This window comes from Lactuca virosa, chromosome 6 (genome assembly GCF_052849685.1).
Source record: "Lactuca virosa cultivar CGN04683 chromosome 6, Lactuca_virosa_CGN04683_v6, whole genome shotgun sequence".
NCBI classification, from domain to species: domain Eukaryota; kingdom Viridiplantae; phylum Streptophyta; class Magnoliopsida; order Asterales; family Asteraceae; genus Lactuca; species Lactuca virosa.
Window position 1 is genome coordinate 370270 of NC_136431.1, and position 25020 is coordinate 395289.

A 25020-nucleotide genomic window follows, 5' to 3' on the forward strand; every position below is an offset into this window, starting at 1 on the left:
CTCTCGATGTCTTGAAAAAAGATACATCAAATAAAAAAAATAAGAAGCAATAAATACTTAAGACAAACATTTTAAGAATTAAATGACTGTTTCTTTTTTATTTAATGGGTTTATGGGTTAGGCACTTAATTTGGACAGAATGATTTAATGAGTTAAGTAGAGTTAAGTATTTAGACATACAACAATAAATTTTTTCCTATTTGCCATTCTTTTTCCTCCCAACTCCCCTCATGTTAAAGTTGATGAATTTATTTTTTGGAGGTTTTGTAGTGCTTACATGTTGTCAATTTTGAAATCCATATTGTTTCCTTTGGTGGTTGTTCAAAAGTAAAAATCCATGGCATCACCAGACATTGACTTCCAAGAGCAAAAAAAAAAAAAAAAAACATTTCCAATGTTTATATCTACTATGTGTTTGTTCACTCTGACATCGCATGTCATGGACATTGACAACCATGAACACTCTCAAAAACTATTAAAGTAAAATTCTTCTATGGCAAGAAAGTATTGAATGCAAGTCGACATAAATTCTTAGATTACTAAATTTACCCCCACTATCTTGACATTTGGCTATGTAATTAGTGTAATAAGTAACAAACTGAAGTACAAATGCGCTTGGAAGCTAATTCCACCCCTTCTGAAGGTACCCTACAAAAATAAAGAAAAACAATGTATCAACTGAAATTACCATAAAACACCTTTCATTTTTCATTTTTAACTCTTGGTTCCTAATTTTTTTTAACCTTTTACATGACCTGAATGATAAAGGGCGTTTCAGGAAATGAAAATCTCCTACATTTGGCTGCTTATTTTCTTCTTCTGTAAGATGAAAAGTCTAATGATAATTATGGAATATTATCATATCAATATCGTGGGATTGAAATCCCTATGTATCTCACCAGGTTTCCCCAACCTGGCCCACTCAGTTCATATGCATCACAGGTATGAAGACTTAGGCCACTGGAACTTGATTAGAATGTTGAGTGATTAAGAGACAACCTGCAATAGTATTCAGAATCATCAGGTCTTTACGTTGTAACTTATGTATCTGTATTGATTATGACATCCTTAGGGTTTTAACATTTTGGAAACAAACATTTGCAATCAAAATGATCTTTTGTACTGAGATTTTCCGCAAATATAAATAAATGATTTTTAAAGCGTAAAGAAAAGTTTTAATTGGTTCTGAAAACTAGAGGATGTCACACCATAACCTTATTTTAAGTTTAGTTTTGGTTCAGTAAGCAAGCAAACCTTCTAAACATAAATATTCTTCATTTATAATCGGTATTTATTTGTTGGTTTTGCTGATTTTCTGTTCATTTTGTTCGATGAGTTGATTTATGAAACATAAATTGATAATGTTGTTGATTTTGTTTATTTATGAAATGTATGAGTATGTATAGGTGAAATTTGATGAGTTTGTGTTTATTTGTTGAACTATATTGTTGATTTGTTCTTTTTTTGTTGATATATGTGTATGTATAGTTGAACTAGTTCTGAATTGTTCCTTTTTGTTGATATATGTGTATGTATAGTTGAAATATGTTGTTGATTTTGGTTTGATTTTGATGAAATGTTGTTGGAAGTACAAGTTGAACGTATAAAGATCCTTATGGTCCTTTGATTGTTGATAATGATCTTGAATCTATTGTTTGGTGAATTTATGGTTACATAATGGTTAAGGGCATGTTTGTTTACCACTTAATACCTCTTAATACGAGGTAGCTATGAATCTGTAAGATTCAGATTGTTTGTTTAGCCCATAACTGATGGTTTGAATCTAAATAAATCCACTTACTGAATCAGATCTGGAGACACATCTGAAAAGAAAAAATAAAGAGGCTCTAGCCCTAATGCTTTTTTTCTCACATATGTTTCTCTCGCTCTCTATCGTCGTCGCCACCAACAGCCGGAGGACTACCAACGACACTCCTCCCCATCGCCATCTCCAGTTGTCGCCACCCTCCCCGTCGCCATCTCTGACCGTCTCCATCGCAGGTATATGATTCTCTCGATTTGTTTCTCTCATTTTTTTTATACTCTTTTTGTTGAATCTGACCTCAAATGTCGTTCCACCAAACTATAACATCACTTTAAGTTTAGTTTTGGTTCACTTAGCAAGAAAACCTTCTAAACATAAATATTCTTCATTTATAATCGGTATTTATTTGTTGTTTTTGCTAATTTTCTATTCATTTTGTTCGATGAGTTGATTTATGAAACATAAATTGATGATGTTGATTTTGTTTATTTATGAAATGTATATGTATAGGTGAAATTTAGTTAGTTTGTGTTTATTTGCTGAACTATATTTTTGATTTGTTCTTTTTTGTTGATACATGTGTATGTATAATTTATACAGTATAATTGAACCTGTTTTGAATTGTTCCTTTTTGTTGATATATGTGTATGTATAGCTGAAATATGTTGCTGATTTTGGTTTGATTTTGATGAAATGTTGCTAGAAGTACAAGTTGAACATATAACAGATCCTTATGGTCCTTCAATTGTTGATAAGGATCTTGAATCCATTGTTTGGTGAATTTATGGTTACATAATGGTTGAGGGCCTGTTTGTTTACCACTTAGTACCTCTTAATAAGATGTAGCTTTGAATCTGTAAGATTCAAGGTGTTTGTTTACCCATTAATTGATGGTCTGAATCTAAATAAATCCACTTACCGAATTTGATGTGGAATCACATCTGAAAAGAACTAAAAGACGCTCTAGCCCTAACGCTCTTTTCTCGCATATGTTTCTCTCTCTATCTCTCTCTATTGTCGTCGCCACCAACAGCTGGAGAACAGTCAACGATACTCTTCCTCGTCGCCATCTCCAGCCATCACCACCCGCCCCATCGCCATCCTCAATCGTCTCTATCGCAGGTATGTGATTCTCTCGATCTGTTTCTCTCGTTTTTTTTTCTGCTCTTTTTGCTGAATCCGACCTCAAATGCCGTTCCACCAAACTATAACCTCACTTTAAGTTTAGTTTTGGTTAACTTAGCAAGCAAACCTTCTAAACATAACAATTCTTCATTTATAATTTGTATTTATTTATTGTTTTTGGTAATTTGTTGTTGATTTTCTGTTAATTTTGTTCGATGAGTTAATTGAGGAAACATAAGTTGATGATGTTGCTGATTTTGTTGGTTTATGAAATGGATGTGTATGTATAGTTGATATTTGCTGAGTTTGTGTTTATTTGCTGAACTATATTTGTTGATTTGTTCTTTTTTGTTGATATTTGTGTATGTATAGCTAAACTAGTTCTACATTGTTATGCAATCTTTGGCACGCAGGATTGTCCACGGATCAATGTAAAGTCCAGAGTGTGAATAAACACAAATTAATGCATGCAACAGCTTTGAGAAGCAAAAGCCAACGTTCACAACAATGGAATTAATTATGTGTCCATGGGCCAACTGAGAATTTCAAACCACTAACCATGACATTGGCAAATAGAAAAACAATGACATTATCCAGAAGAAAAACAATCAAATATGAAGGACGAAAAACAGCATCACATAAAACTCCATATCATTTTAATAACCACAAACAACTTGTGTGTATGGCTAAATCAAATCCAGATGATCCATGTTTTACTACTATGAAATCTACACAAGTGGTTAATCATGCAGCAAAATCTCCCAAAAACACTCATTCCAAAACAGATATATACAAAAAACCACTAGGATCAACAAGCAACAAGCAAACTTGAGAAGAAAAATACAAAAATCTACATCCGGTGATCCATACCAACACCAAGAATCAACTGTGCAAGATGAGTCAAATATGGTTCTGCTTGTGCCCTGCTGCTCAATATTGGGCTTAAATTCTCCAGCTCACTACTAAACTCCGTCTCAAATTTCCTGCCAAAAATCACTCCACTCCATCAGACATATACATACATACATACATACATACATACATAGAAAGAAAAAGAGGTATAGTTTTAAGATCTTACAGGACACATTCGATGACTGTAGACTCATCTGTGGGTGAATTTGGTTTTTTGGAAGACTTTCTTAGCTTTAAAACTTTTAAATTTTCCAAGGAAGATGAATGTGAATCATCAAAGGAATTGTTTGAATCGGGAGCTTCAATGGATCTCATTAGCCACTGAGTTGCAGAAGCATATTGAAGGCATACAAGTTTCAGTTTCTCAAATTTCTGCATTCACCCAAAAACTTATTATTATTATTTAGAAGAAACACAAACCTTGTATTTTATGACTATTTCTTTTTCAATTAATGGAGACATGACTTCGGGCCCCATTGAGTCGTGTATGGGTAATGTGACTGAACAGATAATGATGTCTATCTGAACAAATGACCATTTTACCCTTACATTCCGAAAATATCAGAATATTCATCAATTATAACATGAGAGAGTACTTACCTTGTTAACCTCATTAAGTCAAAAAGAAACATCCCCTTAATGTGGTAACTTACATATCAATGTTTCTTTTTAACCTAACTTTTTATGAATTTGACTTCAATTAATTTTTCTTTCCATTTCCCTAAGTGTCATCATTTTCTCAAAGATTTTTAAACAATAGTTATCCAAACAGCACTTTATACAGAAATAATGCTTAATGAAAATCATATTAAATTTGCATACCATTCTATTCCTCTATTTTTTATATTGTATTTTGAAATTTAGATGTGCAAATTTCAGAGCATTATGAATAGGAATGATGCAAACCTTGAGGAGGATTGGAGAAAGAAGTGAACATTCCTTGAGACACTTCTCCATGAAAAAGTAATGATATTGAATTACCTATTTAAGTACCAAAATTAGAAGCACACACAAGGAAAAAGATAACAACGTACTTTAACTTATTTGTGAAATATAGCAATGTACTCTAATTTTCTTTTACAAGCATTGTAGTACAATTTTTTCATCTTATTAGAACATTATATTTTTAACAATTTACCAAACTAGAGAAGTGAAAATTACTTTGTATTTGGATGACATTACTATAACTGGGTAGATTTTTCAAAGCACAATAAACAAATCAACAGAAGTACATTGCTATTTCTTGCATTTTAACCCAAGAGTTGAGAGGAATCAAAATCAACATATACCTCATCTATGCTCTTTGCATTTTCAAGTTTATTATGCATAGCATGCCAATTTGGTTCAAGAACCTACAAGAAGATAAAAGAATATGTTATTCAATCATAATAATATAATATCACTTCTACCTTTGTTGGTTGACAAAAGAATTAAAGAGAGATAAATAACCACATTAACATCGGAGTAATGAATAAATAGGAAAGAGCAATATATTTATATTTATTCACCCATAATAACAACATACTTATAGCATGAAACTTACACAATATACTTTAGTTTTTACATAAGACACTTACCTTTTTACTGATAATAATTAATAGCAATAACATAAAATTTGTAAGCATCTTACATACAAATTACAGGTTATATATTGTTATTGTTGGTAAGGAAATGTAAATACATTGTTATTTATAAACTTAAGAACATGGTTATTTTTACCTCAAATGTTAGATAGTGTAAAAGGCTATTTATAAATTTAAGCATATTCATGCATAGTATTGATGATGAAGAGATTGCAGTTCCATGCATATCACGTGCACGTGCACCCTAAAAAAAACAAAAAGTATAACTACAAAAAATATAAAGAGTAAAAAAGGAAATATTTTTAATTTTTAATAAATATTTATATCAGGGATATTTAGTCTCATACTTGATGTAGTTGCCAAGCTGCACAAAGTTGCATATGCACATGTTTGCAGTGAAACAGAAATCGAAAAATTAATTGGTATTTTGTCAGAGCTTTTCTTGATATCACAAGGGATAATGCCCATTGAACCTGTAACAAAAATACCAACTTACTTTCATTTAATTGATAATTAGATAATCAGATAACTGAAAGTACATTGCTATTTATTGATTTGATGAAAGAAATAAAAGGTGTATTGATATTTACCTTGTAATTAACAGAGAAGGTTTCCATACCGGTGATCAAGGGCTCTTCTACAACATCAGGCTCTGCAACTGTCTCACCACCTGTTTGAAGATCTTTCAGAATGCTCAATCTCTTTAACAAAGAACCTGTGTCCTGAAAACCCATAATAATAAATAAAGTATTAATCATTTCTCAAAGTAGAATGTTGTAATAGGAATAAATGAAACTGACCACAGAACATGTGACATCTTCATGCAAAGGATCTGCTGCAGCTGCTGTGGAACGCAGTGCAAGGTCCAACAGAGACTGAAAATTGAAGTCTGTTAAATAAAAACGTAAATTTGCAAAAAAAAAAAAAAAAAAAAGGCAGTTTACCTTCATTTATTTGTGTATTATATTTATAGCATCAAACTCTTTATGCAGAAAGAAAGTCCGGAAATTGAGTATTTTTCAATAAGTCATCTGTTTACAAATGTCATTTATTTTCTCAGATAGAACTTAATGGTTAAAAAGAGAGTGAGAAACGATAATTCTTATACATGAATAACTTTTATCCCTAACTATACATATGGGATATATGATCATAAGTGGATGATACAAATAAGGGCAAATTACAGAAACAGCATTATATTTTGGGCAATTTTGTGGTTTAACCACTTCTACTTTATTTTTTTCCAATCAAACCATTAAAGTTTCAGACATATTTCAAAATTTAACAATTTGACCCGATATAATAGGTCAAAATGGTTAATTTGGAAGAAAAGTCTTAACTTTTATGGTTTGATTGGAAAGAATAAAGTATCAGTGGTGTAATGACAATAATTGCCCAAAATATACTCTGTTTTTTGTAAAGATAATATGAGGTAAATGGATAAAGACCTGAAGCTTCTCAACAGAGATCTCATTTGGTGTTTTATCAAGTTCATCATGTGCAATACCCATAAAATAAACCAAGAAATCATCCTGAAACTCAATCAAATCAAATATCAAACACACTGCATACTGCATAGCATATACACTTTCTCCATACGGGTTTAGAATTTTCAACCTCCCTTTCTATCTTTACAGTATTCTCTTCCCCAAAACATTTTTTTTGCCAAAGCAAACCAAACACCACTAACTGAATGTTATGTTCCTCTTGCATGAAACCAGAAAAACAAAACCACCGCTTTGGCAATGGAAGCATATAATCAATTACATACAATTTACATCATGTTTATTGATGGCGGGGGGCAACCAGCTCCTCATGTAACCTACTGAACACTAATTTAACAGGGATACAAGCAACTGCTGTGGGCAATGACTCTGGTTTCATCATCATCATCATCATCATTCCTATCCCTTGTTCACCTTCTGCTTTCAAATCCATATTGTGCTGCTGCTGCTGCTGCTGCTGCTGCTGGGTCCCACCTATTGATGATAACGTCCTTATTTTCTGACTGCTGCAAGATGAGGTGGTCCTCCTTTGTGGCTTTTTTGGTGCAGCCCACTTTCTTCCCTTGCTGTTGCTGCGATTTACACTTGCTTTTCCATCTTCATCATAATACTCCTGAAACTGAAAGGAGGCCACCGCCTCTTCTTCTTCTTCTTCCTCTAATGTTGATAAAAATTGAGGCGGCCGTGCAAGTGCAACCCCCCGACACTTGGCGGTCCTCCTGGCGGTCCTCCATGGTTGAAGCGGCGCACTTGTGTCACCACCACCTAATAATAATAATGATTCCATTTGGAACATATCATCAGATGAACCATCTTCCACGGCTTCTACTGGAATAGGGTGACCCACTATGGCCTTGTCATTCAATTTGCTCATCAGGGAAATCATGGGCACATGTTCTCTCTGATAACTTGATTGCACTCCTACTTCAACATCAATCAACATCCGGGTCCCATGCCTCCTCACATCATCGTCGTCATCATCATTATCATCATCATCGTCATCGTATATTTGGTACTCACCTGAGTATGAGTATGAGTATGAGTATGAGTATCCCTTCAAACAACAAGGGTAAGGATCAGGATCATCATCCCAACTCAACATGTCTAACAAGCCTCCACTAGCTTCGCTTCTCAAACTTAAACTTGTGTCAATTCCATTGAAACCCGGCATCCAGTGGCTGGAATTTGTAGCTACCTTTCTCTTCCTCAAACTGCGACTATTCCTTTTTCCCTTCAGCTGCCATTTGGAGACTGTTGCTACGGTATCATCAGGAACTCCTCCTGACTCATCATCACTCATGCTCTCCTCATGTACCCCTTGCCTTCCAAATGCTTTTGGTATGAATTCAACATCTTCAGCTTCATCTAAACAACAAATCAAAATAATAATAATAATAATAATAAGATCAGACAAAAAGCAATGAGAGAGAGAGAGAGAGGAACAGTTACAAACAAGTGCAACCAGAAAACAAGCAGGAGGGACTCGATACAATTCGAACAGTAACATGAATAACACTTGCAAGCAGCCATTGGGCCTCACAAATTTAAATGTCACAACATATAAATACAAACATGTACTTATACTAAACACATATTTGAGAATAACTATCTTTGAATATTGATGTAAATACTTGACAGTCTATACATTTTTTAATTGAACAGTCTTCGGAATTCATAATGGGTGTTTATGCCTTTTGGACAGAAAAATCCCCCTGCTACATTCCTAAACATCATGAACATGGTGTTTCAGTTCCTAATAAGGATGTGTTTTTTGCTTTTTTATGACATTGGGATTTATTCAAAGAGCTGTAGAGAAGCATAGGGAGGATCTAGACTCAATCCTACTATGTCTGGGTATAGTTGCAAAGAAGAGTATATGTGTAATTACTATGCAATCTTTGGCACGCTGGATCAATGTAAAGTCAAGAGTGTGAATGAACACAAATTAATGCATGCAACAGCTTTGAGAAGCAAAAGCCAACGTTCACAACAACAATGGAATTAATTATGTGTCCATGGGCCAACTGAGAATTTCAAACCACTAAGCATAACATTGGCAAATAGAAAAACAATGACACTATCCAGAAGAAAAACAATCAAATATGAACCTGAAAATGCAGCCATTGCGTCATATGTGTCCGACATCAGAGATTCAGTGCCAGAAGAATCAGTTTCAGTGTCTTCATTAGATTCAGTAGTGTTTTCTTCACTCAATGCAACAGGGAAGGACTCGTTCCTTTTCTCAAACTTGGGTGCTGAATTTTCCACTTGGTCAGGGATAGCTTCTCTAGTGTCACCTGGATCATTGCCACCCGCTGCACGGTGTACAACTTTTCTCTGCTCCTCCCCTCCATCAGCCTTTGACTGCAAGGGGTGAGTGTGGTCATGGTGGGGCAGTTTTGCACTACTCAGGAGTACCTGAACAAGAGGACGATGTCTGTCACGCCTCTTACCAACTGATTCCTCCATATTCCCCTCTTGTGACCTTTTCCTTTTTTTCTCCAACAACTTTTTACTACCGACAATAACCGTATTTTCTGGTGTAAGGACATCTGAAGCATTCCTATGGGAACCATTTGAAGCAGCCAAGGAAGAGAGTTTATGCTTGAAAAGAATAGGACGTACAGGTACATCATCTACATTCAGGTGACTCCTTGACTGAAAGGAAAGACCCTTTCTTTTGTCATCAAGAGACAGATCCACATGTTTACCACTGTCACGTGATAATTCTGGAGTTATAGTTGTGTCTTTTCCTACTAACTTGGTATTATTAGATTGGACACCTAGTTTCCCATATTTCTTTTCCAGCACTTGCTTCTCAAGCTCAAGCGCATGAAGGATAGCATCTTCCCTACGTGCATATTTCTCTCTTTTCTTTGGAGGCATTCCCTGTGAAGCTTCCGCCCGCTCGATGCAGTCATCAAACTCACCACAGCGGAAAGGTTTAACTCGCTTCGACTTCTCTAGGTTGTACCAATCCCTGTTCATTGTCAAATAAAGCTTATTAGGTGCAAGAACATCAACTGAACAAAAAGAAAATTTCACTCCTCAGTTTTTTCCTTCCAAGGCTGCAGATAACCAGAATGATTATAAATAATAAGTCAAAACCTCTAGTGACTGATAGCTTTATACAAATGTATCGAGGCGTACTTACACAAGAAGAACTAAGAATTAGTAGTTGATTGCGTACTTTTAATAAAAGAATAAGTTTTACAGGTCTAGGGGCTTTTATGTAATTTTAGTCTTGTATCTGTTGCAAAAGTATAGATAGACCTGAAGTTAGTTAGAAGGTAGCTTTTGATTGTTTGGGATTTCATTTCCTGATTTGTAATCATTCAGCTATAACCAAATCTATTGTGCCCTAATTAGTGAGTATCAGGTCTAGATTGTAACATGTTATCAAGCTCCACCGTCCGTGGTTATATAAAACCAAGGAAGCTAAATCTGTCTTCGGAAACGTAATAGAAGCAATGAACGATGAGAGGTCAAATAGCCGAGGTAGTTAGGCTATGATGGGTGAAAGCATCAACCGCTATAAGAATTTAGGAACTTAGAGTGACATTTATCACATATATGAATGACATTCACAATGATTCCAATGATCTTCATCTATGCTGTTAGAAACTTAGGATCTGTGTTTAAGTTGTTTTAACAAAAACTGACAATGGCTTTTGCTACCAGACAAAACACTTCAAATGTTGATCAACTTTTGGTGGCTTGATATGCAATGGACAAAAACAGGGAACATAGTTCCTAATTCCTATAAAAGTAAGCAGAAGCTGACAAACTGATTTGGAAGTCTACTCACCATGATCCATGTGGTGTAACTGGAAGAAAAAAAAAAAACATCTTTTGTCATGAATCTTCCTTTATCAACTTATCCCAAATCCCACATAACAATATCCTTGGACACTCAAGTATACACCACCTCCTAGAATTTAGCTCACATAAAGTAAGAATTATTTACGTCCAGTTGATCAACACATGAGTGCAGACAATGAGTAAGGATTTATTAATCATAAAACAAGTAGTAAAGAACCAAGTCAGTACTCAAGTTTCACTTACCAATCAATGACGATAGCAAGCTTAGCACAAACAAAATTGTGTTTTAACGATTGTAATCATTTATTTAATCAACTAAAGGATAGGTAATAGTATTATTGGTAGAATAAGCATCTAACTTCTCCATAATATAATCATTCTGGACAAAGAGATGTAAGCTCCAAGAAGAACTATTAGATGATTTGATCATATTTGAGTTTTTTTCAACAAATCCAAGTCATTTACAACTGTTCGAAGCAATCACCTTATGTGAGCTGAGCTAAGTAGCTATGTGATATCAGGTGTGTGTTCAACAGGTTCGAATGTGAGAAACAAAAAAAAAAATTGACATTAACCCAATCATTCTTTTTTACTTCCTCAACAAATGAAAACCGCACCAGTTGTCTTTGTTCTTTCAGCAATCCAGCAAATATACACGAGATACAGAAAGCATAAGAATGAAATCGAGGAAGTGAATTAGAGGACTTACACACTGGCATCTTCCCTCCCAAGAAGTTTGACAGGAGTTCCAGATCGGGGAGACATGAGAGGAGAAGCAGAGAGCTCATCGGGGCCCAGGATCTTACCCGGCCACCACGACCCATTCCGCCTCCGAACCCAAACGATGGTCCCAACACCGCAATCAACCATGCCTGTTTCTGCGTCAGAGCTCTCCATCTCTTCCTTCCCTTTAAAAAAATTATTATCTTCCCTTTTCTATACAGAATAATGTATATATAGTGTAGTCTTTAAACTCTCCAACTGATTGTAAACCTAAAACAAATTGCTTAGTCTCTTCGAGACCAATAAAACAACGGAGAGATTAAAGTTCGCCTCCAGAGAAGAAGAGAGAAAAATGTTGATATGGATAAAGGATCCAAAGACGGCCACATTTGGAAGATTCACGGAGGGGGATATGTTTTAGGGTTAGGGCTTCCATTCAAATTAGGGAAAATTTCAGAGGGGTTTTTTGGAAACAGAATTCGCATTACATCAACAGATGCGTGATTCAATTTCTCTTTTTGCAAGCTATTGGATGTGCATGCGTCCTTGTGTGTGCGGAGGTAGAATGAGACTCGTTGGTGTTGACTCGCTGATTAACTGAGACGACGAGTTGAGTTAAGTGTTAATTATTGTTTTGACAAAACTTCAAAAATGGTCCCTGTGGTTTCCGAAAATCTGAAGTTTGGTCATTAATTTACAAAACCTCACGGATTGGTGGTTTCAAAACTTTTAAGACAAAACTGCAAAAATGGTCCCTGTGGTATGTATTTTTTCTGAGGTTTGGTCCAAACCTAGACTTTTTTGGATTGGTGGTCCTTTTGGCCTAGTTTCGATGCATATTTGGTCTCTCGGTAAACTAAAATGACTGTAATGCCCCTCATATATTTATATTTCATTTTTCTTTCATTTTTTTTAATTTAATATATATATTTATCTATTTTAATAATTAATAAATAAAAAAGGGTCTTCTCTCTCTCTCTCTCTCTCTCTCTCTCTCTCTCTCTCTCTCTCTCTCTCTCTCTCTCTCTCTCTCTCTCTCTCTCCTGGCAGAAACCCAGATCAAGAACTAGTTTTTAGTTCACACACACTTCTTGTCTTCTTGCACGATTTCTCTCGATTTTCTAGTTTTTTTAACTACATGTTTGTGTGATTTCAATCAATTAAATATTCATGTAACATTGAATGAGTTGGTAACAGAAGTCATTGAAATTGAAATCGTGAAACATTGTTTTTGAGAATTGTAGATGAAAGGGATTTCTTCAGTTCTTAGTTTACATACACCCATATATGAAATAATTTGGGTCCATTCACACATGATTTTCCAGAGTAAAAACCAAAGGTCATAGATGTATCCTAGGACATGAACATAAAGATCGATTCATCTTACTGTTCAGCGGCCTCCCCTATAACCAGTCACAAATTCACCACCGTCTACCATTTTCGATGAATTGAAACCATCCATCTCCCTCTATGCCTACCCCTAATCTTCCTTTGAAATCGATTCAGGCTTGTAAAGCAAAAATATGAAGAACAACGGTTTGAAATTGTAGGTGAGGTTTTAGAGAAAACGAAAATGGTACAGACCCCGATTCCGATTGTCGGATTTCAAATTAAACACTGCCATCGTGTTCCCCTTGATGTTGAAGTCGAGTGCAATCCGGAGAAAATAGAGACCCACAAAAGGGAGAAAGTCGAAGCAAGCAGAATTAATCATACGATAACAATGGTCGGAGTTCGATCAAAATCGTGGTGGGTGGGATGAGGGGCATCGATTCCGCTGTCTGCAATCACCCTCTTCATCATTTGCCTTAGATTTTACGGTGAAATTGGTCACTCTATCATCTTCTTGAAAATCCCAATTTGGGTTTGAATCAATCCTTCCTAAAAATCCCAATCTGTGGTAGAGAAGTAGCTGCTGTCTTTCAATTTCATCCACCTCCATACCTAGCTTTCATACCTTGAAATCAATCCAACTATATTTATTATACAAAGAGAAATTAGTGCAGTTTTAGAGAGAGAAAGTAGTGGTATATTTAGAGATACAAGTTTTTGTATGTATACGAGCAGAAGCATGCCAAAAATTATCAGAAATGAAGCTCCATTTAAAGCTTATCTTTACCAACAGCTTCTTATAAAGCAAAGCCTGAGAGGTTCCATCAGAGGGAAGGAAAGTTGAATCAAGAAGAACATTAGAAAAAGAAATATAGGGAGAACATTTGTTATTCTCCATCATGTTTTGCGAGAGAGAGAGAGAGAGAGAGAGAGAGAGAGATGGCCTGTTGGGTCAAAATTATGGTTTATGCTTTGCTTTTCTAGGTTGATTGTATTTTTCTGTAATGTTTTATGAGTTTACGGTCAGGTTTACGGCCAGGTGGGTGTTTACGGCTGTAAACAGGTTTACGGCCATAAACCCTGTTTACGGCCGATGTTTCTCATGTATATATAGGGGTGAGGGGTGTGAGGAACAGAGAGTGAATAGAAGAATAGAGAACGAGAGAAGAGAGAGAAAGTGAATCTTATGTAAGGAACTTCAATCATATCATCAATACATTCAAGATTCAAGTTATTCTTCTCCTCCTTCTCTTCTATTTGATCTGACATCATCCGTTTGATTGGGATTCCGCACCATCAAACGGACCTGATTGATACATAAGCATTTTGGGGACTTACAATTGGTATCAGAGCTTGGATTGTATCAGTCAATTTTGTCAGATCTGGAGCTTATTTGATCTTGTTTTTGAAGGATTCTTGTATTTTTGGATAGATCTTGGCAAATTAAGGGGGCTTTGTTCTTCGCGTTTTTCATAAAAACGGGTTTTTGATCGACTTTTGGAGCAAAAAGGGGCAAAAAACGCTGTTTTTTGTCGTAACCAGCGAGGGAGTGGCGGCGTGTACGGCCAGCAACTAGGGTTTCCGAGGAGTTTACGGCCGGAGTTTGCGGTCCGAGATTATGGCCCTCGGAGTTTACGGCTCGCACGTGTACACCTCGGTTTGCGGCCAGCCTCACACGTGTACGGCTCGGAGTTTCCGGTTCGCCTCGTGTTCTCGGCCAGCAGACGTCCTCGCATCTCGTCTTCGCAAGCAGCATCCTCGCACGCGCTTCACAAAAAATAGGAAACGCTTTGGAGTTGCCGGGGATCGAACCCGGGTCCCCAGGTTCATCAGCAAGGCGCCTTACCAGTTGATCTAGCTTGCTAGATGCTACAAGCCTTCGAAATTTAAATGAAATATTAATCTTTCGCTGCCCTTATTTCGCATTTTTTACATTTTTAACCCTAAAATTCAATTTCTTTCATTTTTAAATTACATTTTCAACCAAAAATTTTAGTTTTTAATTTTTGACTTTAATTTTTGACTTTTTACTTAAAATTTTGACTTTGACTTTTAAATTTTGACCTTTGACTTTAAATTTTGACTTTCTCATTTAACTTTTAAATTTTCAAATTTAGCTTTTGAGTTTGACTTTTTAAATTTGACTTTTAAGGTTGACTTTTGAGGTTTGTAGTCAAAGGGTTTGACTTTTAAGTTTGATTTTGGCTTCTAGTTGTGCTTTCAATGGCTTTTGAGATCTACGAGGGAAATGAAGACATGAAAGAGAGTCAGGATATGTTAAGACAAAAATTCAACATGTTCAACTATATCCCTGGAGAAACCCTGGAAGCTCAGTTGCAGCGATTTACTACACTTACTACTGAGATGAATATAGTTGGGATCTTCTTAACTAAATCTGAGATAAACAAAAAGCTGCTGAATTCACTTCCGAAATCGTGGGATATGAACGTGGCTGTCATCAAGAAGACAAAAGATCTTAATCGTCTTAGTCTTGCTGCTGTAACTGAAGAACTTGACGCTTTGAAGTGTGGAAAAACAATGAGTTCCGCAAACATCCCGGTCAATGAAGTTTCATGTACTCCATCTTGTGAAGATACGATTAAAATTCTTCGTGAACATAATGATTTGCTAAAAAGGGAAGTCGAGGACCTAAAATACGAAGGATATCAACTTAGGAAAGGACAGAAACCCCTGAAGGCTGAATTAGAAGCAAAAACCAAAGACTTTAGGAAGCTTCGGGAAGACTATAGTAATAAATGTGAAAATTATGACTATGTTAAGAGACAACTTGCTGAATTAACTGTTGAGCTTGACACATTAAAAAGCAAATTTGCAACTGCAGATTTTGATTTTAGAAAATTTGATGTGTCAAGCGAAGTAGTTGCTAACATGATAGACCATTGTTTGCAATTTAAAAATAACCAACAAAAGGGTCTAGGTTATGAGAGTGTACCTCCCCCTTTCAATCATAACTACTCTTATACCCCTCTGACTAAGGAAGAAATTGAAAATGAAGCACATCTTCAGTATGGCAAACCCCCTGTTCCAGCTTCAGTTACGACTGAACAATCAGGGCCAACTGAGGGTGTTAAGATGAAAGATACTAATGTTTCTACTTCATGTGCAGGTAAAGTAGCAGAAGATGAGAACAAGGAGAACACTACTGAACAAACCAATATCTCTTTCAACTCTGAATCTGTTGCTTCGAACTCAGTTGCTTCTGATCAACCTGCTGTTGAGAAATACAGGCCACCAATTCCAGTGAAACAGAGTGCCTGTTGTAATTGTGCTTGTCGGAAAAATAAGAGACAAGGCAAGGATACTGTGACATCTCCATTTTTACGACCAGAAAAGACCGATTTCGTTTATGCTTTTTAAATAAAAATCAGAGTAACTTCTTAAGAAAAGTGTTGCGGAATTTGTTCCCAAAACAAAATATGATATAAATTTTATCAAAGCATTTCTTAAAGAAATGTATTTCCATTACATTGCAAAAACTCGGGATGTCAATCATCGATACAGACCATAAGCATAAACTAAAAAGAAATAAACACCTTAGGCCACAAAACACTATCTGGCCTCAAATCCGTAATCTCTCGTCAAATCATCCAACTATGCTTTTGCCACTACCTGTAATACAAGAAACTGAGTGGGTCAGGCTGGGGAGCCTGGTGAGCATATAGGGTTTTCAACCCACAATAAATAAGTTTATTATTTTCAACAATCATTAAACCCGATTACCCGTTCCCGTTATCCTCACCTTACGTCCCTAAAGCATCTATAATAAGGGACCTATCCTAAGGAATTTCATCGGGATGGACACTACTGCTAAGGGGATTCCTCAGCCATATGTGTCTGTAAGGCAACCATGGGGGGATGGAGTACACCGGTGAACACTTCGTTCACAAACACCTACAGGTTGCGAGCCTGCTAGTGTTCCACTGGACTTCCTAGAAAAGTCCGTGGTCGTCATCCATACTCCGCTAGATGACTGGAACAACGTCAACATTGAGGTCTCTCATCATTTTATTTCACCACACCAACTATTTTATCTACCCATGTTCTACCCAACATATTTGTAGATATAAAATACATACATGGTCCAGATCTGTAAAATAAAGCTTACATCTTTTAACTTTCAAAGCATAAAATACATATACGGTCTAGATCTGAAGAAAAAGTCCAGATCTGAAGGAAAGAGGTACAGATCTTTCATCCAACATAGATCTCAAAGTATACAGTTTAGATCTGAAGAAAAGTTTAGATATGAGATAAGGAAGTGTAGATCTGAAGGAAAAAGTTCCAGATCTGAAAGAAAAAAGTTCAGATCTTTCATCTAACAAACATCACAGGAAAACACATAACATATATATACACATAGCACATAATTTATATGAAATACTTCATATCTATGTGTAAGATGAAAGTGACTATACACTCACCTGATACAGAGTGATTTGGACAGCACTTCGCTTCTTAAAATAATCTTATTTGACGAAACCGAGAAGTTTGCTTGAAAACCGGGCTCCGCGCGGGCAGAGTTTCAAACCGAAAAACTCTTTTTCTTGGAGGCTCCGGGCTCTCCAAGGATTTCTTCTAATGCTAGGAGGTTTTCCTAGGCTTTTTGGGGGGTTTGGGGGGTGTTAGAGAGTAAGTAGAGAGAAGAATAAGTGGGTTTTGGTATGAAAAATGAAGGAACTCTCGGGGGGTATTTATAGGCTGAAAAAGGGGTGAACTCGTCGAGTTTCTGGCCCAACTCGTCGAGTTTCTGACCCCCAACTCGTCGAGTTTCTGGTCCAACTCGTCGAGTCGGTGCCACGTTTCGTCATCAGATTGTGCCACGTCACCCACTTCGCTGCAGCACCCTACCGACTTCTAAACCCCATAACTTTCGCATACGAGCTCCGTTTTCGACGTTATTTATATCCACGCGTAGGTAAAAACAAGATCAACAACTTTCCTTTTGACTCCATCGGCTAATTCTCGATCGATCTTATATTTATCAGTATGAGAAGATTACACTGCTAAACGACCGTGTAGAATTCATAACTTCTACATACGGACTCCGTTTTCGTCTGTCTTTTTACCTTTGAGTTCCTATTAATGAGATCTTCAACTCTCATTTAGGTCGCGTCGGCCAAAAACCGCTCGAACTAAAATTCGAGTTTCGAGGCGTGCACTGCTAAGTCGAATCTTAGAAAAATCATAACTTCCTCATACGAAGTCAGATTTGGGCGTTCTTTTTATGGATGTTCTCGGTTTAACATATTCTACGACTTTGGTTTAGATTACTAAGGCCAAAAAGTCTTCTATCGTAAATTCACTTTTTACGTCTCCCGGTGTCGTGTCGGTTCTGTCGCGAAACTTCGACAGGTCATAACTTCTTCGTTATAGCTCGGATTTCCCGTTCTTTATATATCCGGAATCCTTGTTTCAACCACTAAAACTTTATGTAAAGATATCGGGTTTATCTCTCACTTTAATTTTGACGCTTATTTTTATTCTTTATTAATTATATCTTTATAATTAAGTATAAAGCACATAAATTCACATAATTCACGTAATACTCAAATAATTCATCTTTATTGCTTCAAAAGAGTTACAATAGTTGACCTAGACTATTACATCATCTACTAATGCTTAGCCCCGAAACACGGGCGTTACAGATACGCCACCAGGGGCAGGAAGAAACAACTTCACAGTGAAGAAAAAAACATGTTTTCACTGTGGAACACCTGGACAAATTGCCAGAAATTGTCCTAATCGCACATACGTTCCCTACTATGCACAAGGGTGGCAGAACGCGCCAAGAGGGAGATACTCCAAAAGAAACCCCTCAAGGTCACGTTCAGACAATGGTGACTGGAACGCGCAGAAGGCCAAGAATCAAACCCACAAGGCCAAGAATCTGAATCCCAAGGGCAAGAAGGGAATGTCGGCCAAGAAGCCCAATCCAAGAGATGCTCCAGTGAAACAAAGATCGGTTAGGTCAAAGTCATCTCAACGGCCGACATCAAGATCAAAAGCAAGTACTGAGCCACCCATCAGATCGAAAAAGAAATGGGTTAAACCCAACTACAAATGGGTTCCAAAGGCTCACTCTCCCAAATCTTCTAACGATTCTAATATTTCTTCATCTCCTGTTTGTGATAAACAGGATATGTCATGAGAGAGAGTACCGTGCAAGGATGAAAAAGGTCAACCCAGTTTCAAAATGGACTGGGTTCCAAAGACTAACTAATCCCGCTCTGTGTCGGAGCAGCTATGGAGACATATCATCAGACTTCGGTTTGTTGGTAGTGGCTGTTCCAGGTACATGATAGGGGACATCTCTCAACTATACAACATTCATAACTTTGTTTGGGAGTATGTGTCCTTTGCGGGAAAGGAAGAAAAGAAGGGATCACACATGGGGTTAGTGCTTAATGACATGAAGAATTTTCGGATCTGTTCTGAGATTATGCGTGCTGTTCTCAGACCTTCTGGATGAAAATTCAATCGGTGAATTACGGTTTGCGTTTTGCTCTCTATACTCCTGAGTTTATCTTAAACTGATTCTTTTCAAAGACAATTTTTTCATTTTCTTATAGTTTTTCGTTAGTAGGTATTGTTTGGGAAGTGATATCAAGAAAGTGATAACGGGCAGTCTAAAACCAATGTAAGGGACTGAATCTGAATTGTCTAGACTCTGTGTTCAATGTGCTGGTAGGCACGAAGGATTTGACAGTGTGGATTTAGTTAGGATTGTTTGGACTGACCATACGACGCTCGGGTAGATTAAGCAGTGAGATAAACACGGGAACCTACAGGATACACTAAATTAATACGCATCTAGAACAGTGGTTCAACTTTTCCTTGATGTACGAACTTATGTCCTTAATTCTGGTTCTGATAGGGCGACTGGGGGTTCTGATAAAGTAGGTCTGTAGGAAATTATTTTCTTGCTTTCTATTTGTCAGTCATATGTTGCCTCCTCTGCGTGATCGGAAGATCCGACCTGGATTGCAACATATGCAACTCTATTTCTACGCACCTCCTTATCTATGAAATTCTTTCTATCTGTTAGTCATATGCTGTCTCCTCTGCGTGATTGAAATAATCTGACCTGGGTGTATAGCATATGCATTCTAAATCTGACTTCTCTCATAATAATTGTCTGCTCACCTAAAGTAAGGAGTACTTTGGAAGTTCCTGATTATTGGGGTATGTCAGGAAGCGGGAAACATGTTCTAGTACATTTAAAATTGAACAATCACTAGGTTGTCTGTAGATCTCGCTGCTCAATTTAGGTGGACAACAATATCTTTGGTCATCGTCAGCTGAATGGTCCTTAGAGAATATTATCTAGGATCTTAGGATCACATTGTCTTGTCACTTATAGTATGTCCTAATTTTGTCACAATCTCTCGTGTTTAAGTGGACCACAATATCGGCGATTGACCAGATCTATTCATGAAGGGAGAGGTACTGATAAAAGGATAAAGGCTGTTTAAAAACTTTGATCCCAAATCACTCTTAAAGTTAGATATCATTTTTATTTTTGTTAAATTTGTTCATAGTTTCTTCTAATTTAAATATTAGGGGAGAATTAAAAATTTTAAAAACCAAACAAAAATTAGAAAATTAAAAATCCAAAAAATTAGTGTTATTTCTGTTTTATTTCTTTTTCAGAAAATATGAAAAATCCAAAAAACATTGTGTGCTAAGTTTTCTTTTAGTTTTGTTTTGTCTTGAAAAGTGAATTCAGATGTAGACGAGACTCATGGAGACTGTATCGGAGAATTTCTGAGCCAAAGCTTCATCAGTGAGCATCGAAGAATTCTCATTCGAAGGAGCAAGAAATGAAGATTATTCTTTCAACATTCAATCCTTCAACCCCAGTAGCAAGGTGAAGCTGTACTTGAAGATTATGTGACAGATTGCATTGAAGCCTCTTCAATCAATTTGCTGCTATTCTTGTACCTGCTGAAGCGATCCAGAAGATTGTTTCTCTCTGAAGATTCTCAAGCTGAAAGCGCTATCTTTCAAGAATCTTATCAAGAAGCCTCCTCACCCAACGTACGTTCAGAGTCAAATCTTGAAGAAATGCCCAACTGCTCAAGATGAAGCCAATTATTGAAGATTCATCATGTTCATCTTGAAGCTGTGAAGAATTTGAAGATTAATGCTGAAGCCAAGCTCCCAATGAAGATTAACAAGAAAAGCCAGCTACTTTTTAGGGGGAGCTTGTTGGGTAATTGAAGAAAAGAAATCTATAAACCAAGGGGGAGATTGTTGGGTCAAAATATTGGTTTATATTTTGCTTTTCTAGTTGATTGTATTTTTCTGTAATGTTTTATGAGTTTACGGTCAGGTTTACGACCAGGTGGGTGTTTACGGCCGTAAACAGTTTTACGGCCGTAAACCCTGTTTACGGCCGATGTTTCTCATGTATATATAGGGGTGAGGGGTGTGAGGAACAGAGAGTGAATAGAAGAATAGAGAACGAGAGAAGAGAGAGAAAGTGAATCTTGTGTAAGGAACTTCAATCATATCATCAATACATTCAAGATTCAAGTTATTCTTCTCCTCCTTCTCTTCTATTTGATCTGACATCATCCGTTTGATTGGGATTCCGCACCATCAAACGGATCTGATTGATACACAAGCATTTTGGGGACTTACATGGCCCTTTCATTTTTTAATTATTAAAATGAATAAATAATTATTAAAACTTTAAAAAAATGAATTTAGAAATAGAAAATAAATACTCAAGGGTATTAAAGTCATTTCAATTTACCGAGGTACCAAATCCGCAATGAAACTAGCTCAAAAGGACCACGAAGCCAAAAAAGTCGTGATTTGGACTAAAACCCCAAAAAATGCATACCACAGGGACCATTTTTGCAATTTTGTCAACTTTTAACATATGGTCCTTTTCGCTAACTCTGTTAGCTTTTTTCCGTTAAGTAAAGGGCATTTCTGTCTATTCACTACCACAGGGACCATTTATGAAGTTTTGTCTTATTTAAAAAAATCATAATTATTATTATTTAATATTAAAGGTCTCTCTCTCTCTCTGTGTGTGTGTGTGTGAAAACCTTGCAAATGAACACAAACTAAAACCACTCACCCCAAATGAACACTAACGAGTTTCAAAAATCATATTTACGGTTCTAAAGGTTTATAAGCTCTCTCATCATGTTTATCACAAAAGCCAATAAAAGAGATGATATTTACATGTTTGTATGAAGAAAGTACTTTGATCTCGTTTAAGAAATGGGTTACTTGATCGTTAGAAACTCAAAAACACCCACACATACACTTTCTAAAAATAAAAAACTCACAACCTCATCCTACTGTCTTCTCCTTCCCCTTAAACATCTTTCTCTCTCAGTTAAAGAAAACCATTGTCGATCTCTTTTCATAGCCGTCGAGTTTTGCCACCAACGTCGTCGTTAGACACATCCATCAATCTCCACCGCCGTCAGACGCCTCAACAGTCGTGACTCCTAATTTCATGTGGGATTTGATTTAAAATGGGGGGAATAACACACAATACGCTTGATTTACAGTTTCTTCGTATTTTTTCCCGTGGCTTGAGGGTTTTAGATTGGAGAATTTTTTCAGATTGGGGGAACGGTGGATTTTTCGATCTTGTTGCAGGTTTGAGGCGACACTCTCTAATGGTGGAATGAAGGTAGGAAAAAAGAGCAGATCTGCAACAATGGTGATAAATGGGGGCATAAGCTAGGATTCATGATGGTGATGGCGGTTTGAGTTGCAGGTTTCAAAAGAGGAATGGGAGATGGAGTTGCAGGTTTCGCACACTATCACCCGCCCTGATCTGATCCTCCTCAGTCTTCCAATACCCCTCTTAACTTTCAAAGGACCACCAAAACCCTTTTTACCTCTGAGAAATGAGTATGAGAGGCGATGAAATCGATTATGAGTTCTAAGTTATTGGGTTTGAATTTCTGAAACAATGGGTTTGAATTTCTGAAACAATGTGAAGGTTGGAAGCGAGGTAAAATGACTGAAAGAAGGAGATGAAGTATATGGATGGAGATTTATGAAGATTTTCTTAAGGTCAACGGAGAGAGAGAGAGAGAGAGGACCATTATATATTAAAATAATTATTTTTTATTTTTCTTTTTATTTAAAATAATAGAAAACCTTCATAAATGGTCCCTGAATATTGAAATGACGAAAATGCCCCTTACTTAACGGTAGAAAGTTGACGGAGTTAAGCGGAAGTACTAAACATTAAAAGTTTTGAAAACACAGGGACGATCCGTGAGGTTTTTGTAAATTAGGGACCAAACTTCAGATTTTGTGAAACCACAGGGACCATTTTTGAAGTTTTGTCTGTTGTTATTCCATAGTCTTACAATCTGCAATTGAAGAGGTAGAGTATATATTTGTAAACTATAACAAGAAGTTTGTTTGTTTTTTAGTGTCACCGTACAATAGTTAAAAGTTATTCTAAATCAAAATTTTATTTAGTTTTAATCATATGCAAATCGAATCTAAAAATCATTATGATATGATTTTTTAAGACGTTTATATAAAATAATTAAACATAATAATTGCTAAATAACAATAAATAAAATCGTTAATTTAGCAAATAATATGTTCATTTTGTTAAAATTTCCAAGACAATTGTTATTTCTTCGTTGAGTTTAATTTTATAATTTATTAATATTTTGTTATAAACAATATAACACACACAAATATTTATATGAAATTTACCAAACAGTTTTAAAATTATGTAAAATACTAAAATATACTTGAATTGTTATAATATCCTTCATAATATTATTAAAATAAAAAACATGTTTTTGAAAAAATAAAAACAAATCTATGTTGAATAATATAACTTAAAATAAAGTGGAAAATGGTTTAAAGAGGAGCGTCTAGTGATAGTGATACACCGCGCAACAGTTTTTAAATCATAAGTTTTTTAAAAAATAAACAGTTGGGAAATGCCAAGTGTTACGCATGTTCGGTGTGGCGCAACCAGAAGTGGTTAGAAATGTTTTTTTTAGGAAAACAAACATCCCCTTGGCCGTTGTGTTCGATTAATCCTTATCACATACACATTAGTATTTCCTTTTACTTTTACCTATTAACGCATTACATATTCTATATTTCTATGGAAAGTTGAGTAATTTGACCACTTTTTTGTGTTTGTTTTTAAAAATAACTATTACAAAATTATTTTTTTCAAAATAACCATCTTCTCCGAAATTGGCCATTCTAAAATCCATTTTAAACTGTAGACCCCACCGGCCAATTCAACGCATTTTGGAATGCCCATTCCAACCTACTCCAACATGTTCTAAAGCACAATCTACAAAATCTTATTCTGTTTTTTATTCTAGCACATTTTGGAGAACAAACTAGAAACCCACTTTGATACATTCTGGCTCCTTCTACACCTTTAAGACTAAACCCACTTTGAACTTTTTTAAATAACATAAATCATTCATTTAATATCTTTTATTCAGTATAAATTTAAAACCAAAGCTAAGATCAATTCAATTTCCAAAACCATTATCAGTTATAATTTTATAATTTATGAAAAACACAACTAGTCCAATATCTTCCTTCATATTTGATTGTTTTTCTTCTGGATAATGTCATTGTTTTTCTATTTGCCAATTTCATGTTTAGTGGCTTGAAATTCTCAGTTGGCCCATGGAAACATAATTAATTCCATTGTTGTTGTGAACGTTGGCTTTTGCTTCTCAAAGTTGTTGCATGCATTAATTTATGTTCATTTACACTTTGGACTTTACATTGATCCATGGACAATCCCGCTGTCCAGGCAGCGTGCCAAAGATTGCATAATAATTACACATATACTCTTCTTTGCTACTGTACCCAAACATAGTAGGATTAAGTCTAGATCCTCCTTATACTTCTCTGCAGCTCTTTGAATAAATCTCAATGTCATAAAAAATCAAAAAACACATCCTTATTAGGAATTGAAACACCATGTTCATGATGTTTAGGAATGTAGCAGGGGAAATTTTCTGCCCAAAAGGCATAAAATTGAATTCATATAACTCATTATGAATTTTGAAGACTGTTAATTGGTGAATAAATCCAAAGATAGTTATTCTCATTGCATTTAGGACCTTGTGAAAACATTGATGAATTGTTTGTGTGGAGTGGTGAAATCTTCCTTTAATCGTGCGAAAACGTCCATTATGTCCTATGACATTTAAAAACATAGCCATTTTCTCTTAAATGATTATTGTCATACTAG

The 25020-nt window shown here is 35.9% G+C and overlaps 2 protein-coding genes across 4 annotated transcripts; both read right to left on the minus strand.

Moving 5' to 3' along the window:
* Nucleotides 1–3505: 3505 nt before the first annotated feature.
* LOC145122688 (gamma-tubulin complex component 2-like) lies at nt 3506–6965 on the minus strand. Of its 3 annotated transcripts, XM_079058249.1 has the most exons (10): nt 6834–6965; nt 6330–6416; nt 6186–6260; nt 5976–6107; nt 5733–5858; nt 5522–5629; nt 5092–5154; nt 4709–4783; nt 3969–4174; nt 3506–3873 (listed from the first exon to the last, which is right to left on the minus strand). In XM_079058249.1, the coding sequence occupies exons 2-10, from the start codon at nt 6333–6335 to the stop codon at nt 3741–3743; spliced, it is 924 nt and encodes a 307-aa protein (XP_078914375.1). In that variant the 5' UTR covers nt 6336–6416; nt 6834–6965; the 3' UTR covers nt 3506–3740. The 3 variants fall into 3 exon arrangements, with proteins under 3 accessions (XP_078914375.1, XP_078914373.1, XP_078914374.1); XM_079058247.1 differs by lacking the exon at nt 6330–6416 and having other exon boundaries at nt 6834–6962; XM_079058248.1 differs by lacking the exons at nt 5522–5629; nt 6330–6416 and having other exon boundaries at nt 6834–6962.
* Nucleotides 6931–11997, minus strand: LOC145122687 (uncharacterized protein At1g51745-like). The gene is made up of 3 exons (XM_079058246.1): nt 11422–11997; nt 8999–9870; nt 6931–8255 (listed from the first exon to the last, which is right to left on the minus strand). Exons 1-3 carry the CDS (start codon nt 11607–11609, stop codon nt 7171–7173), a joined length of 2145 nt encoding a protein of 714 aa, XP_078914372.1. The 5' UTR covers nt 11610–11997; the 3' UTR covers nt 6931–7170.
* Nucleotides 11998–25020: the final 13023 nt, after the last annotated feature.

Bases quoted from the DNA above. Each gene is read 5' to 3' on its own strand.
- LOC145122688 (XM_079058247.1), bottom strand. From the start codon at position 6,962: ATGCAGTATGCAGTGTGTTTGATATTTGATTTGATTGAGTTTCAGGAT. The intron at 5,155-5,521 runs GTAAAAATAACC...ATCTTCTTGTAG, and splicing joins TACACTATCTAACATTTGAG to GTTCTTGAACCAAATTGGCA. The intron at 4,784-5,091 runs GTATATGTTGAT...GTACTTAAATAG, and splicing joins ATGCAAAGAGCATAGATGAG to GTAATTCAATATCATTACTT.
- LOC145122687 (XM_079058246.1), bottom strand. From the start codon at position 11,609: ATGGAGAGCTCTGACGCAGAAACAGGCATGGTTGATTGCGGTGTTGGG. The intron at 9,871-11,421 runs GTAAGTCCTCTA...GACAATGAACAG, and splicing joins GGGAGGGAAGATGCCAGTGT to GGATTGGTACAACCTAGAGA. The intron at 8,256-8,998 runs GTTCATATTTGA...TTTGTTGTTTAG, and splicing joins CGCAATGGCTGCATTTTCAG to ATGAAGCTGAAGATGTTGAA.